The 12,314-nt window shown below is 36.6% G+C and overlaps 1 protein-coding gene across 1 annotated transcript; it reads right to left on the bottom strand.

The window, feature by feature from the left end:
* Positions 1-6,700: 6,700 nt before the first annotated feature.
* LOC102583867 (serine/threonine-protein kinase STY17-like) lies at positions 6,701-8,866 on the bottom strand. The gene is made up of 5 exons (XM_006351567.1): positions 8,666-8,866; positions 8,283-8,576; positions 7,693-8,203; positions 7,471-7,613; positions 6,701-6,889 (listed from the first exon to the last, which is right to left on the bottom strand). The coding sequence occupies exons 1-5, from the start codon at positions 8,864-8,866 to the stop codon at positions 6,701-6,703; spliced, it is 1,338 nt and encodes a 445-aa protein (XP_006351629.1).
* Positions 8,867-12,314: the final 3,448 nt, after the last annotated feature.

The following is a 12,314-nucleotide window of genomic DNA, read 5'->3' as shown; positions in this document are numbered from 1 at the left end:
GATTTGAAAACAAAACATTCGTTCCGTGACGTGAGGCTCCAGCTTAAAACTTTGAAACTATACCAAATCATACTCGGCAACTGAAGCATGGAGGAGAAGAGCCGGAAAAAACCCTCTTTTCAAAAGAAAGCGACCCGCCAAAAAACATTGCAATAGAGAACTCTTTAGCGGAAATGGTTTCCTGGCCTATTGAAACTCTTTCAGCCGATTCGCGGCAACACATTACTTCAGATAAGATTTGTGCCAATTCTTCCATTCACAGAATGCCCTTATCAATCAAACTTTCTCTCTCTTACCGGAACTGCCCTCTGCATCCCCATCTTCAGCAGCTCCTCAATCTTTCATTTCAAAATAAACTTGGATGTCACGGGACTTTCTCACAACTTCGTTCCTTGCGTTTTTTCCATCTTTAGCAGTTCCATATTAATCGGTTTCATTCCGACAGTCTAGATGGTTAGCTTATTTTTTCCATCTTTAGCAGTTCCATATTAATCGGTTTCATTCCGACAGTCGAGATGGTTAGCTTGGGCGCTAATGGTATTTTCTATTTAGAATACCTAGACTAATGACAATCTTCCTTACTTGAATTGGAATCTTAAGCAGCTCAATTCCGATCTTCACTGGTCTGAGACGGCCCTCTGTTCAAGTACCCCTTCTTCTACTCGAGCCTCGGCAGAGCGTTTTTGATCTCATTCGTATTCTAAGGAATTCTAAAGGACTCTTTCATATTGCACCGGTGCTGGAAAAGATTGGACTATTCCCTACCGAGACAACATAAACTCTTCAACGGATCCTCCTTTTTTCAACTAGTAGATCGCCTTTTCTTAAGGTTTCGTACTACTACTCAAGTGATACGTGAATTGCTCAGGAGAAGTTTTTCTAACCGGATTGAAATCGTGAGACAGTTCGGTTCTCTAGACCCATCTGCCACCCTGGAGAAGGGGCGCGGTGTTGAAATTGTTGAACCGGAGAAATGAGTTGGAAAGGAGTGGAACGAAAGCAGACAAGTGAAGACCAAAAGAGACAGGCTTATGACTAAACACTACCCGGAACGAAGCCCAATCGATTCGAATCGGTCAGTCGAACAAACAAAGACTATAGTTCGCGATCAAGTCGTTCGCTTCTATAGCGGTTCGGAATTCCATTTTTCTCTGTAAAGTTGTTCAATTGATCCATCAAGGATAGGAGGGAGCAGGGGTATAAGTAGGGGCTTCTTGAATGGGATTTTCTGGATGTCCCAGAAATAAGGCCTCCAACTCTATGTTATAGCCTTCATGCCCTCGATCCGACGGTCCTCATTCTCCCACTTGGCAAGCTGCTACTGTGAACAACAAGGTCAAGGATGCTTCCAGAAACTGTCTAGGTTCTTCCTAGGAAGATTCCTTCTTTCTTTTCTGTCCTATTGAGAGGATGATTCCTGGCCATCGCCTGTGGTGTTAGATCAGAAAGGTGACCACATCTAGTTCCGAGGTTGGCCTAACCTAACTTGATGACACGCTTATAGAGTTTTCCGACCTGAAAATGCTGCGTAAAGTGTCTTTCTTGCTCGGTGATCCGTCAATGAAGTCATTCTGGATCCCTGACTCGTCTCATTCTGAGCCTTTGGCCAGTTTGACATTGGGTCAAATCTATCGTCTGGGCATCGCCCCTTCTCTTGATCTACTTCGGTTACAACTCGATAGTGAGTTTTGAGGGTCAAGTAAGGGATTGGGTTGAGAGGAGGGTCACAGTCATGCTATATACGAAATACTTAATAGTTAACGGCCGTATGGCATCTATCCATCCATGCTGAAGTTTTTGAGACTAAGGGCTTGGATCGAGGTCTTGAAAAGCGTGAAACGCAGTAAGGACATTGATGAAGTATAAGCCCTGGCGAAAGACGAAGGCGGTAAGCGAAGCGAGCTACATCGGTCCTTCGGAGGGGAAGTTGAAACCCGTGTTCAAGTAAAGGAGATACTGATTCATTAATGAATTTTTACAGGCAAAATGCCGCTGACAATGTGTTGAATTGGCAGGTTACCTGATGAAGAAGCTGGGAAGGTACCAGCTGCATGCGTGGTGTTAAACCAAAATGCTAAAGAGAGCGAAGGGGAAACCATGAACTACCTTTCATGTAATGTAGTACACTATAAGAAAGTTAGAGCACTGCAGTGGACATTATAAGAGAGTTAGAGCACTGCAGTGGACACAATTTAAAAATAACCTTAAGGAAAGGGCAACTATAAAATAAAGAGAAATTCAAAACAAGTTACATGCTCGTGACCCACAACAACTAATAGGGCCAACATTTTAGAACTACTATTTTGCTTTTTGCAACTACATACTTTCCTGGAATAAGAAAGCCTGAAGGTGACTTAACTACTTTTTTTGGAATTTTTCTAGTCTTCCAGGCGACCGAGTGCTCCATGAACAATGAGCGCTTCCTGCTCCGCCCGCAGCGCTTGCTGCCTCTCCTCCAAAACCTCTATGCGTTCTCTGGTAGCGCGAATGCGCGCTTCTTTCCTTGCAGGATCCATTGTTCTAACACTTCTCAAAAGGAAGTTTAGCACTCTACGGTGCTCTTGAATTTCATTTTGCAGTTGCCCCATTTCGGCAGCAATTGCAGAAAGCCTGTTTGCAGTATCCATAGCCATACGTGCTAGTACTCAATTTCTTTGATTTGAATTTGATGAAGTGAAGACACTTATCGAGCCTCCATTTATAGAGTGCTAGAGTAATCTCGCCATGCGTCAAGAATTGGATGGCAGGCACAATTCTTACTAGTTCTCCGCACAACTTTTGTGCAGTTGAAGACTATCATGCCTGTTTAATGAAAAACTGGCTGGCTCTGACTACCTTGCGGAGCAAACAAAAGATCCCAAAATCACACTGCCTGTATGAACAAACAAACTTTGCACAACCAGCTTACGTAAAAATTCTCAACTCATAGTGCTCAAGTCTTAAAATAAGTTTAGAAAAAGTTGTAAAAGACTTCTCAAAATAGGGTTCAAGAACTTCAATGATACTACTCATTTCAAGAATGCTCGACTCATAAGGTTCATGCGAAATTATGGACATGAATAACCCAACTTAAGGACTTCATGGGTAACATGTAATAGTCCCATGATTAGAAATATAATCTCAAATGGGTTAGAAACTCAATACTCAAGACTTAGAACTTGAAGATATATATTACTCATCTCAATGATCAATTTATGAAGTTCACGCGGAATTTATGGGCATGAACGACTCGACTCGTGGGTCTACATGACAATATGGAACTCATGTATACGACTCTTCTCATTCTCATACTTACTTTCTCAAAACTTAACTCAAATCGATGATGGATCTCAAAGGATTCACAATTGAACTCAAAGACTTTCTTGAACTCTACTCTTAACTCTTTCTTGAATGTGAATTATGAATTCAAGAGTTATGGTTCATGATATGAAAGATCCTTTAATGATAAAGCAGGCTCATTAATCTATTCTCTTCACTCTCATACTCACTTGCTCGAATCTTGAAACAAGTTATTTGAATTTGTAGAAGACTCCTCAAAAAGACTCAAAGGGACTATCTCTAATGTTTGGAAAAACTCTTCAAGACTTAACTCTTAACTCTACCTTGAATTTGAATTATGAATTCAAGTTATGATTCATGTTCATGGATAATTTTTAGATGTTTAGAAGTCATTTAAAGTAGTTAGAATCAATAGGAAGTGTTAGTACACTTTAGAAGAACTTAGATAGGCTAAACGACGAAAAAGGTGGAGGCAGACGACCCGAGCGCATTCCTGGTGCACCACGCCATCCCCTAAGCTACTGGGGCTCATTTACGGTGCAGTGCTGGAGCGTCGCCCCAGCCTTCCTGGCGCAACAGGGGCGCATCGCGCCAGCATTGCCCCATGCAAAACTGACGAACTTTTCCTCTCGTTTTCTGATCCTAAATCACTTTTAATCGATTTCTTTTCTCAAGTTTTCCTTAGATTCAATTACCCAACCTAAGTACATACTAATCTACTCAAATCACTAACTTTCATCTCAAGAATTCATCAAAACCCCAACAAAACAAGATTTAGAGTGAACTTCAAGAACATTTATCAAGAACTCAATTCCTTCAACTTTTGAGAATGAAATTACATTTAAAATACCATGATTGGCATGTGGGTGAATGAACCCAACACTATGTAAGTTTACATACCTCTTAGGGATCAAACCCATGGCGAAAATCCGCAACAAAACTCAAGAACGTCGACGAACGCCTTGATCCTTTCCTTTTTCTCCTATTTTCTCTTTTTTCTCTTCTTGAACTCTCAACTAAAACCCTAGGCGTATATTAGAATAATAAAACTGAACCTAATAGGATTAGACCCTTAAAACCTTACTAAAAATGAATTAAATCTGATTTGGTAAGGAAAAGACCAAAATACCCCTTACTATTTTCGGGTAACTTTCCTTAACTGGGCAGCTTGACTTCAAAAGGGCATATATCACTCATCTGACCTTAAAACCTAGCAAACTTGGTGGCGTTAGAAATATAATTCAAAGATCTTTCCTACGGTATCTGGTAGCATACAAAACTCATCCTGAGCTAGGAGTTATGGTCGTTTGAAATTTACCCAAAACTCATACTTAGCTTAACTTGCCAAATTTCCAAATTTGTTATTTCTAATCTAGTTCTTTTTGGAACTCAAGGTGCTACATCTAGTGGCCTTAACACTCAAGAAATTTTAAATTCCTTAGTAAAATCCTACTTACAACGAAGGATGGTTCGAGTCTCAGTTCGAAAAAATTTCTGGGGTGTTACACTGAAATCTATTGGTGATGATTTGAATTGGTCCCACAAAACTTAAAAAATTAAGGTAAACTACTTAATTAGAAAAACATTTCTATAATATTTATTAAATTTTTCAATACTTCAAAATGATTGCATATACTCCAAACTAATTACATAATTACTCATCTCTCCTCCTCTTTCTCTCTCCCTCCCCCCTCGATGACTCATTATTTTCTCTCGCACTCTCCTCTCTTTCTTGTCTCTCCCCATCTTTCTGCTCTCTCCCTCTCATTTTCTGTATCTATGTATGAATACATTTACTAATGTATTTAGCATATTTTTTCTTTATTTTGATATCGAATACATGTATTTATGTACGGATACACTACATATTTTATACCAGATACACTGATGAAATTGATAGGGAATACATGGAATGAAATTGGTATCAGATACACTGGATGAAATTGATTTTGGATGAACAGATACAAAAAATTAATATTGGATACACATGTACATAAAAAATTGTGAAACTCAGATACATTCTGAAATACAAATACATAAGGAAAGAGGAGAGAGGCGAGCAACAGAGTCCGTGTATCCGGCCAGATAAATGTGAATCACACTAGATACTATATGGGATACCATACAGAGGCGGACCCACGTGCGGCCTTGAGGGTGCACGTGCACTTGTTAACTTTGAAAAATTTTATATATATATATATATATATATAGCTTGAGATAGACATATATTTTATTAGGCACCCAAAGAAAATAAAGCCAATTTGGCTTGCTGGTTTAGACGCTCAACTCTTTTGAGGTGACGGTTCTGGGTTTGAATCCCATTTGCATTTCTTGTTTTTTTTTTTTTTTTCTGTTTTTAGTTGTGAAGCTTAAAAATATCGAATAAAATATGGGGATGAATAGTTTTGAACTTGCGACCTCATGGTGCAAAGTGAAATTTCAATTCACCACTCCACAAAGCAAGCTTTATTTAAAAGTCATTGAATTTATAGTTATACGTTAATACAATAGTTTTATATTTTTATGTTTGATAAAATTATCATACGAATCGATATTGGGTACATGCTTTAACTAGCATGCATTAACCGTTGTGGTGCACCTATCGTCTTCAAATCTTGGGTTCATCTCTCATACCAGATACATTCTGAAATATAGATACATATGAATCACACTTGGATATAGTGTAAGTGAAATAAATTATACCTAATTTGACCCGTATTTATCCGAGATACATGTATTTGAGTACACCAAAAACATGTATATGGCAAAGTAAATGTGATATGAAATCTGCTACCTCACTTTAATTTATCTTCTCCCACTTTTTCATTAATAGACATCATCTCTTTTACATCATAGCCGCACCATTTCACCAGAAGGCCTTCCAAAATTCCTTCAATTTTTCTAAGACATAAGATATCGTTTCGATACTCATCGTGGAGAAATATTATGTCACTATACGAGTCTTTGGTCAGGTTTGATATTAATTTGAAGTCTATTTTTTCAGTTTTGAGTTTTGGATTGTCAATTTAATTCTACCATCTTCTTTCTTTTATTGGATAGAAAAAATATTCTATGTTGTTACAGTAGAGTGAGTGATGGTTATGGTGATTTTGTGGAGATGGTATTGTGAAGAATATGTGAATATAAGAAAAATAGGTAATTGATATATACGATATACATTATGGCAGTGACTCTCCCTGAAAATCAGTGTATGCACCTTGTATCTCCTGTATATCAATGTATATACTTCATGTATATTATGTATATATCTCCTGTATATCATTGTATATATTTCATGTATATAATTAAGGAAAATAATGCAAAAGATTAGAGAAGACATTATACCTTCTAAATATATTTTTCAACTTCACCATTCATGAGTACTCTTTTTTTCCATTGTAAGAAGAAAAAAAAACATTGTCTAAATGTTACTACGTATTAATTTATGGTGAATGTTTGTGAGAGTAGATGTTATAGCTCGAAAAGAAGGTCTAAGTGCAACATCTTCATCCCATGAGAGTTGTATAAGTTGTATCAGCTCTTCAAGTTGCTCATCCTCCTGCTCCGGAAGTTGTGGCCTTAACCCATTTTCTGCAACTTCCAATGCTATCTATTATTCCATCGCAATGAGTTAGTAGAAAAATATATAGTATTACTCGCTCAATCTCATATTATTTGTTCACATCACTATAAATGTATATGTTCCAAATTAGTACTTGTCAATTTATAAAACCAAGATAGAATTAATTAACTTTTTTTTTCATTTTACTTTACCCTTAAAATTAGTTCTTTTTTAAAGTATAAATATTGTATTTAAAATTCCACAAAAGTTCTTCCATTGTTAATCTTGGTATTGATGGATGACTCTCACAATATTAAAAAGAGTTAAAAGCTACGCTAGTAAACATATATATCCATCCCTCTTATTATTATTCTTCTGAGGGGCATGTAAAAGAGAAAGTGGGCCATTAGTAATATGGGACAGAAGGAATACTAATATTCTTTGTCTCTCTTATTTTGTGCCTCAAGGAGTGTGATGTAGACAATCTACCCTAATGCAAGCACCAGTAACTGCTTCCACGACTCAGACATGTTATCTATAGATTAACACACAAACAATTTTACCATTACCCCAATTAGACTCCCCTTCTTATGATCGAATACTTATAAGACAAGGAATTCAGGGTGTACCTTAGAAGGATTATAGTGAGTTTGAATGTAAGGATATTCTCCGGTTAGAAGCTCATTGAGAATAATGGCAAAACTATAGACATCCGACTTTTCATCATAAGGTTCTGATCGAATTACTTCTGGTGCCATGTATACATATGTGCCTGAAATCTCAAAACTTTGATGTTTAATCAATAAATATACCACACAACTACTTAATAATTAAGAGAGAATTAGGCTGACCTGTTTCTCCTGTTAAAGCCTTTTCTTCATGATTCAAGAACCTAGCATGTCCAAAATCTGCAATTCTAACATGCATAGAATCATCCAAGAAAATGTTACTCGGTTTGAGATCGCGATGAATCACCATAGGCTTGTGTTCATGAAGATATTGCATGCCTTGAGCAATTTCCATTGCTTTTCCAACTCTCTCTTCAAAAATTGGAAGAGGAATACTTCTTTCTTTTCTTCTTTTACCAGGACCATGTAGCCAATCTTTTAGTGTCATTGCTAATAACTCTGTCACTATCCATCCGTGCTGCGGAGGATCAAGGCATGCCCCCATGAGCTGCAGCACAAAACGGTGACGTTGCCTCGATAACGTCTCGACCTCTTGGGCAAAAAAGCTAACACCATTTTCATTCAAGAGGAAGAAGTCAGGCAATACGCATTTGACTGCAACTTCATATCCTCTCCATCTTCCTCTGTATATATGTGCTGTGCTTCCTTGAGCCACTTCTTCATCCATTTCAATCTGTTTCCATGAACACACGCACATGTCATCTAAAAGTTTAAGTTATTACAGAAAACAAATTTTAAATTATTGTATGTACCTCATGGGGTTCAATATACCAACCATTCAACTTGGCTTGATGAATGAGGTATGTAATATCAGAGTGGGGTTGTTGTTGGGGTGGACTGGCAGTGGCATGGATAATAGTACTACTACTACTGACTGATTCTTGTTGTTTTTCTTTGTTGTTGATGATTAACTCTAGAAAACCATTATCTTGTGCTACCTGAAGACAATACCTCAAATAATTTTGTGTCCTTTCAAGTCTCATTTTGTACATGCTCTTCATCTCTTTCTGCTTCTCTAATTCCTTCTCCCTTTCTTCCACTTTTTCCTAGTATATTTAAAAAACATGAACATACTCATTAGTTAAGGCGTACTATATATATAACTTAAATTCATTTGTATGAAATATAAATATACCTGTAGAAGGTGGTGATATTGGGGAGTTTGTACAAGTTTTATGTTGCGTGAGACTTTAGGCCCCAAAATTAAACAGTCAGATAGGCCTTTACACCATCCGCCACCACCGACGTTGGACTTGAGCGGAGCACCACTGCTTATGGCCGATGGCGAACTCACCGGACTACACATGCCTCTCCTTTTATGTATAGTACCCTTCATCTTCGATACCTTATTTTCAAGTTGATAAATTAAAGTTGCCTTAAATTTAAAGCATAATATAATTAGTCTTTTATGTTATAGCCAAGAATTTTAATTAAGTATGAAGACAGAATGGGCGGACCTTGTAATGAGCCGTTTTATATTATGGAATTTTTTGTTTTCTTTGGACGGCCTTGGGAGGGGGGCAGCTAGTCTTCTGTTAGGGGTTCATCCGAATCCATGGAAAATTTTATTATTAATACATGGTTAAAATTATTATTTTTATATATATAATAGATGTTGAATTCCCTTTGATTAGTTGATGTGTTTAGTTTTTCAGATATTGAACCCCCTTATTAAAAATCTTAGCTCAGTCAAATGAGAGTGCAAAATATTTCATCAAAATTTTAAAAAATTGTGTTCGATCTATAATGTTAAAATAGTTTTTAAACATGTAAATTTTATTTCAGAGCAGATAAAAGAAATTAAACTTAAAATTCATATTCAAGTTAGATGCATTACATTATTATTGAGACGATCGAACTAGTATGTAAAAGGAATAATTTTAAATAGGCATATCTAAGAGAGTTTAATTACCGTCAAAAAATGTGGTGCGGTGAATTGGATTGTTCCTTTCTTAATCAGAGATTTTGGATTTAAGCCTTTTGTATGGAAAAATCATTGATAGGGAATGCTACCTCTGAATGGGTCATACCCAAACCCCAACACAAATACAAATTAGTCAAATTCCAATACTATCGAATATCGAGATTTGAGTGGGACACTTAAAAAATAATAAGGAAAAAATTTTTTGGCCAAAATGATAGTTTACCTATGTTATTTTATTTTTTTGAACATTTTTACCCTTTTAACTAACAAATGGAAAAATAAGGCCTTGAAAGTGATGGCTAATGCTTTTTAAAATTGTTTGAAATCTGCGGACTTGTGTATTTCTCCTTGTACATACGACTTTTTCGAGGCTTTCAGATACAACAAAATGTTAGATGAAATCTATATTGAATGTAATACCTATTATTTTCGATTCTTCCTAGTTCCTAGCTGCCAAAAATATATGTGACAAACTACATCAAATTAAAAACTAATTTGAATTTTATTTTTATCGATCAATCATCTTATCATTTTTGGAAGTGAATTTTACTGACTATTATAAGAAAATAATTGTTTCATAATGTTTTACATATATTAAGCTATTTCTTTTGTCTCAATTAATATGATATTAATCATTTTTTGAAAATCAATTTAACTAATTTTTTTATACAAAATCGAATTAGATCAACTTAATATAATTGAAATTTAAATATTTAAAAACTATATTAAAATACTATAATTACAAGTTTTTTATTTTGGTATATATAATTTTAAAAATATTTATTTATCAAAATTTACACAATTGAACTCTCAAAAGAAAAAGGTATTGCAAGAGAAGGTAATTGTTAAATCAGGTCTTGGGCCTAACTCACACCCCAAGAGCATTCTTTAACACCCCACCTCACGCCCAGTGCTTAGCATTTGGTGCGTGGGCAATTTTGATTTTGGGGGTCTCAACATCGGGTGAGACGGGCCCTGCTCTGATACCATGATGAGATTCAACAATGGTGAAACAAGGTTATGGATTCACTGATGAACTAGAGAGAAAACTGTAACTTTTATTCATGAAAAAATGAATGTATCTTTACACAATATTGGCACTATGCTATTTATAGTGTGTCTACTCATAACCTTCTAATCTAGTTAATTTAACTCAACCAGAGTTAACTTTAACTAACATTGTAACAAACTCTATAACTAACTTTCCAGTGTCACTATTCATAATAAGTGACTTCTAGCTTCAACTTGTTTATAACATGTTAAAGAATGACAAAAGTCCCACATCGGTGGTTAATGAGATGGGTGGACTCCTTATAAGGCTTAGGCAATCCTCCTCCCTTTGAGCTAGCTTTTGGGGTGTGAGTTAGGCCCAAGACCTAATTTAACATGGTATCAGAGCCATCGATGATCTATTGATTATCTCTGCATTTTTTTCGATTCTCTACTTACAGTGACAGCTTTCTCAAAATGAGTTGCATTGTTTGAGAAGTAGTTGAATCTATATTGTTTACCCTGCTATGTAGTCATCAATAGCGATCAGTGAAATGTCAAACTCTGATTCTACCATTCCTACAGCTGTGGGAAGAGAGTTTACAAGTGATTCTCATCATCCGTTGCACCTGCAAGCATGTGACACTCCAGGTAGCTCTCTTGTCTCTTTACAACTTACTGGATCTGAGAATTATTCTCTGTGGAGTAGATCAATGAAGATAGGTTTGCTAAGAAAAGGAAAAATAGGTTTTGTTGATGGTGCTAGCTCAAAGGATAAGTTTCCTGCTTCTCTACATGCTTTGTGGGGAAAATGTGATGTCATTGTTCTCTTATGGATCATGATCTCTGTTAGTCGAGAGCTTCTTATTGGAATTGTCTATGCTAGTAATGCTCAACAAGTATGGACAGATCTCAAAGAGAGATTTGACAAAGTGAATGGCTCTCATATATTCTACTTGCACAAGGAAATTGCTACACTCAATCAAGGAGTCTCATCAGTTTCAGTCTATTTCTCCAAGCTTAAAAAGTTGTGGATGGAATATGATTCACTCATGTCGTGTCCTAGTTGTGCCTGTGATGTATCACAGACATATGCTGTTCATTTTGAGTACCAACGTTTAATGCAATTTCTTCTGGGTTTGAATGAATCCTACAACCAGTGTAGGAGCCAGATTATGATGATAGATCCAGCTCCAAGTGTTAACAAGGCTTATTCTCTAGTGATTGCAGAAGAAAGTCAGAGGATACTTGGCAAGGCTAATTCAATTTCTGTTGGTGATGCTTCCTCTAACACTAGGCACATGAATGAAGCTCTAGCATTCTTCAGTGGCAACAATCCAAATCACAACTTCTCTAGTTCCAGTGGATCAGGATCTGGTGGATCAGGTGCTGGTTTCTCCAACTTCAGATCTAAGAAAAACTCCAATAGTCACTTTGTACTGTGATTATTATAACTGGAAAGGCCATACAAGAGATCATTGCTATAAGCTTCATGGATATCCCTCTGACTGGAAGGGTGAGAAGAGGACAGGTCCTAACTCTGCTAATTTTGCAGGATCCACTGCCAGTCTTGGTGGATCTTCAGGGCAGCTTTCTTCTGGCGGTAATAACTCTATTCCTGGTGGTGTTCCTCATGCTTTTATGACTAACATGCAGCATCAACATTCACAACAGCCACATCCTCACTTTTCTCACCAACAGTACATGCAAATTCTGCAACTCCTTAATCATGGAACTAGAAAGAATGACACAAATTCAACTGTGAGAACCACAGGTATATCCTCTACTGATAAGTGGATAGTTGATTCTAGTGCCTCCAAACACATGGTTCGTAATCTGCACATGTTATCTCATTACAAACCATTAACTC

This window comes from Solanum tuberosum, unplaced genomic scaffold (assembly GCF_000226075.1).
Source record: "Solanum tuberosum cultivar DM 1-3 516 R44 unplaced genomic scaffold, SolTub_3.0 scf00135, whole genome shotgun sequence".
NCBI lineage: Eukaryota > Viridiplantae > Streptophyta > Magnoliopsida > Solanales > Solanaceae > Solanum > Solanum tuberosum.
The sequence above is the reverse complement of the archived record's forward strand: the minus strand, read 5'-3'. Positions and strand labels throughout refer to the sequence as shown.

What these genes read in the sequence shown, in the direction of transcription:
- LOC102583867 (XM_006351567.1), bottom strand. Translation starts at nt 8,866, where the DNA reads ATGAAGGGTACTATACATAAAAGGAGAGGCATGTGTAGTCCGGTGAGT. An exon ending in GGCTTTAACAGGAGAAACAG is followed by an intron (nt 7,614 to 7,692) that starts GTCAGCCTAATT and finishes TTGAGATTTCAG; the next exon opens with GCACATATGTATACATGGCA. An exon ending in CTCACTATAATCCTTCTAAG is followed by an intron (nt 6,890 to 7,470) that starts GTACACCCTGAA and finishes ATGGAATAATAG; the next exon opens with ATAGCATTGGAAGTTGCAGA.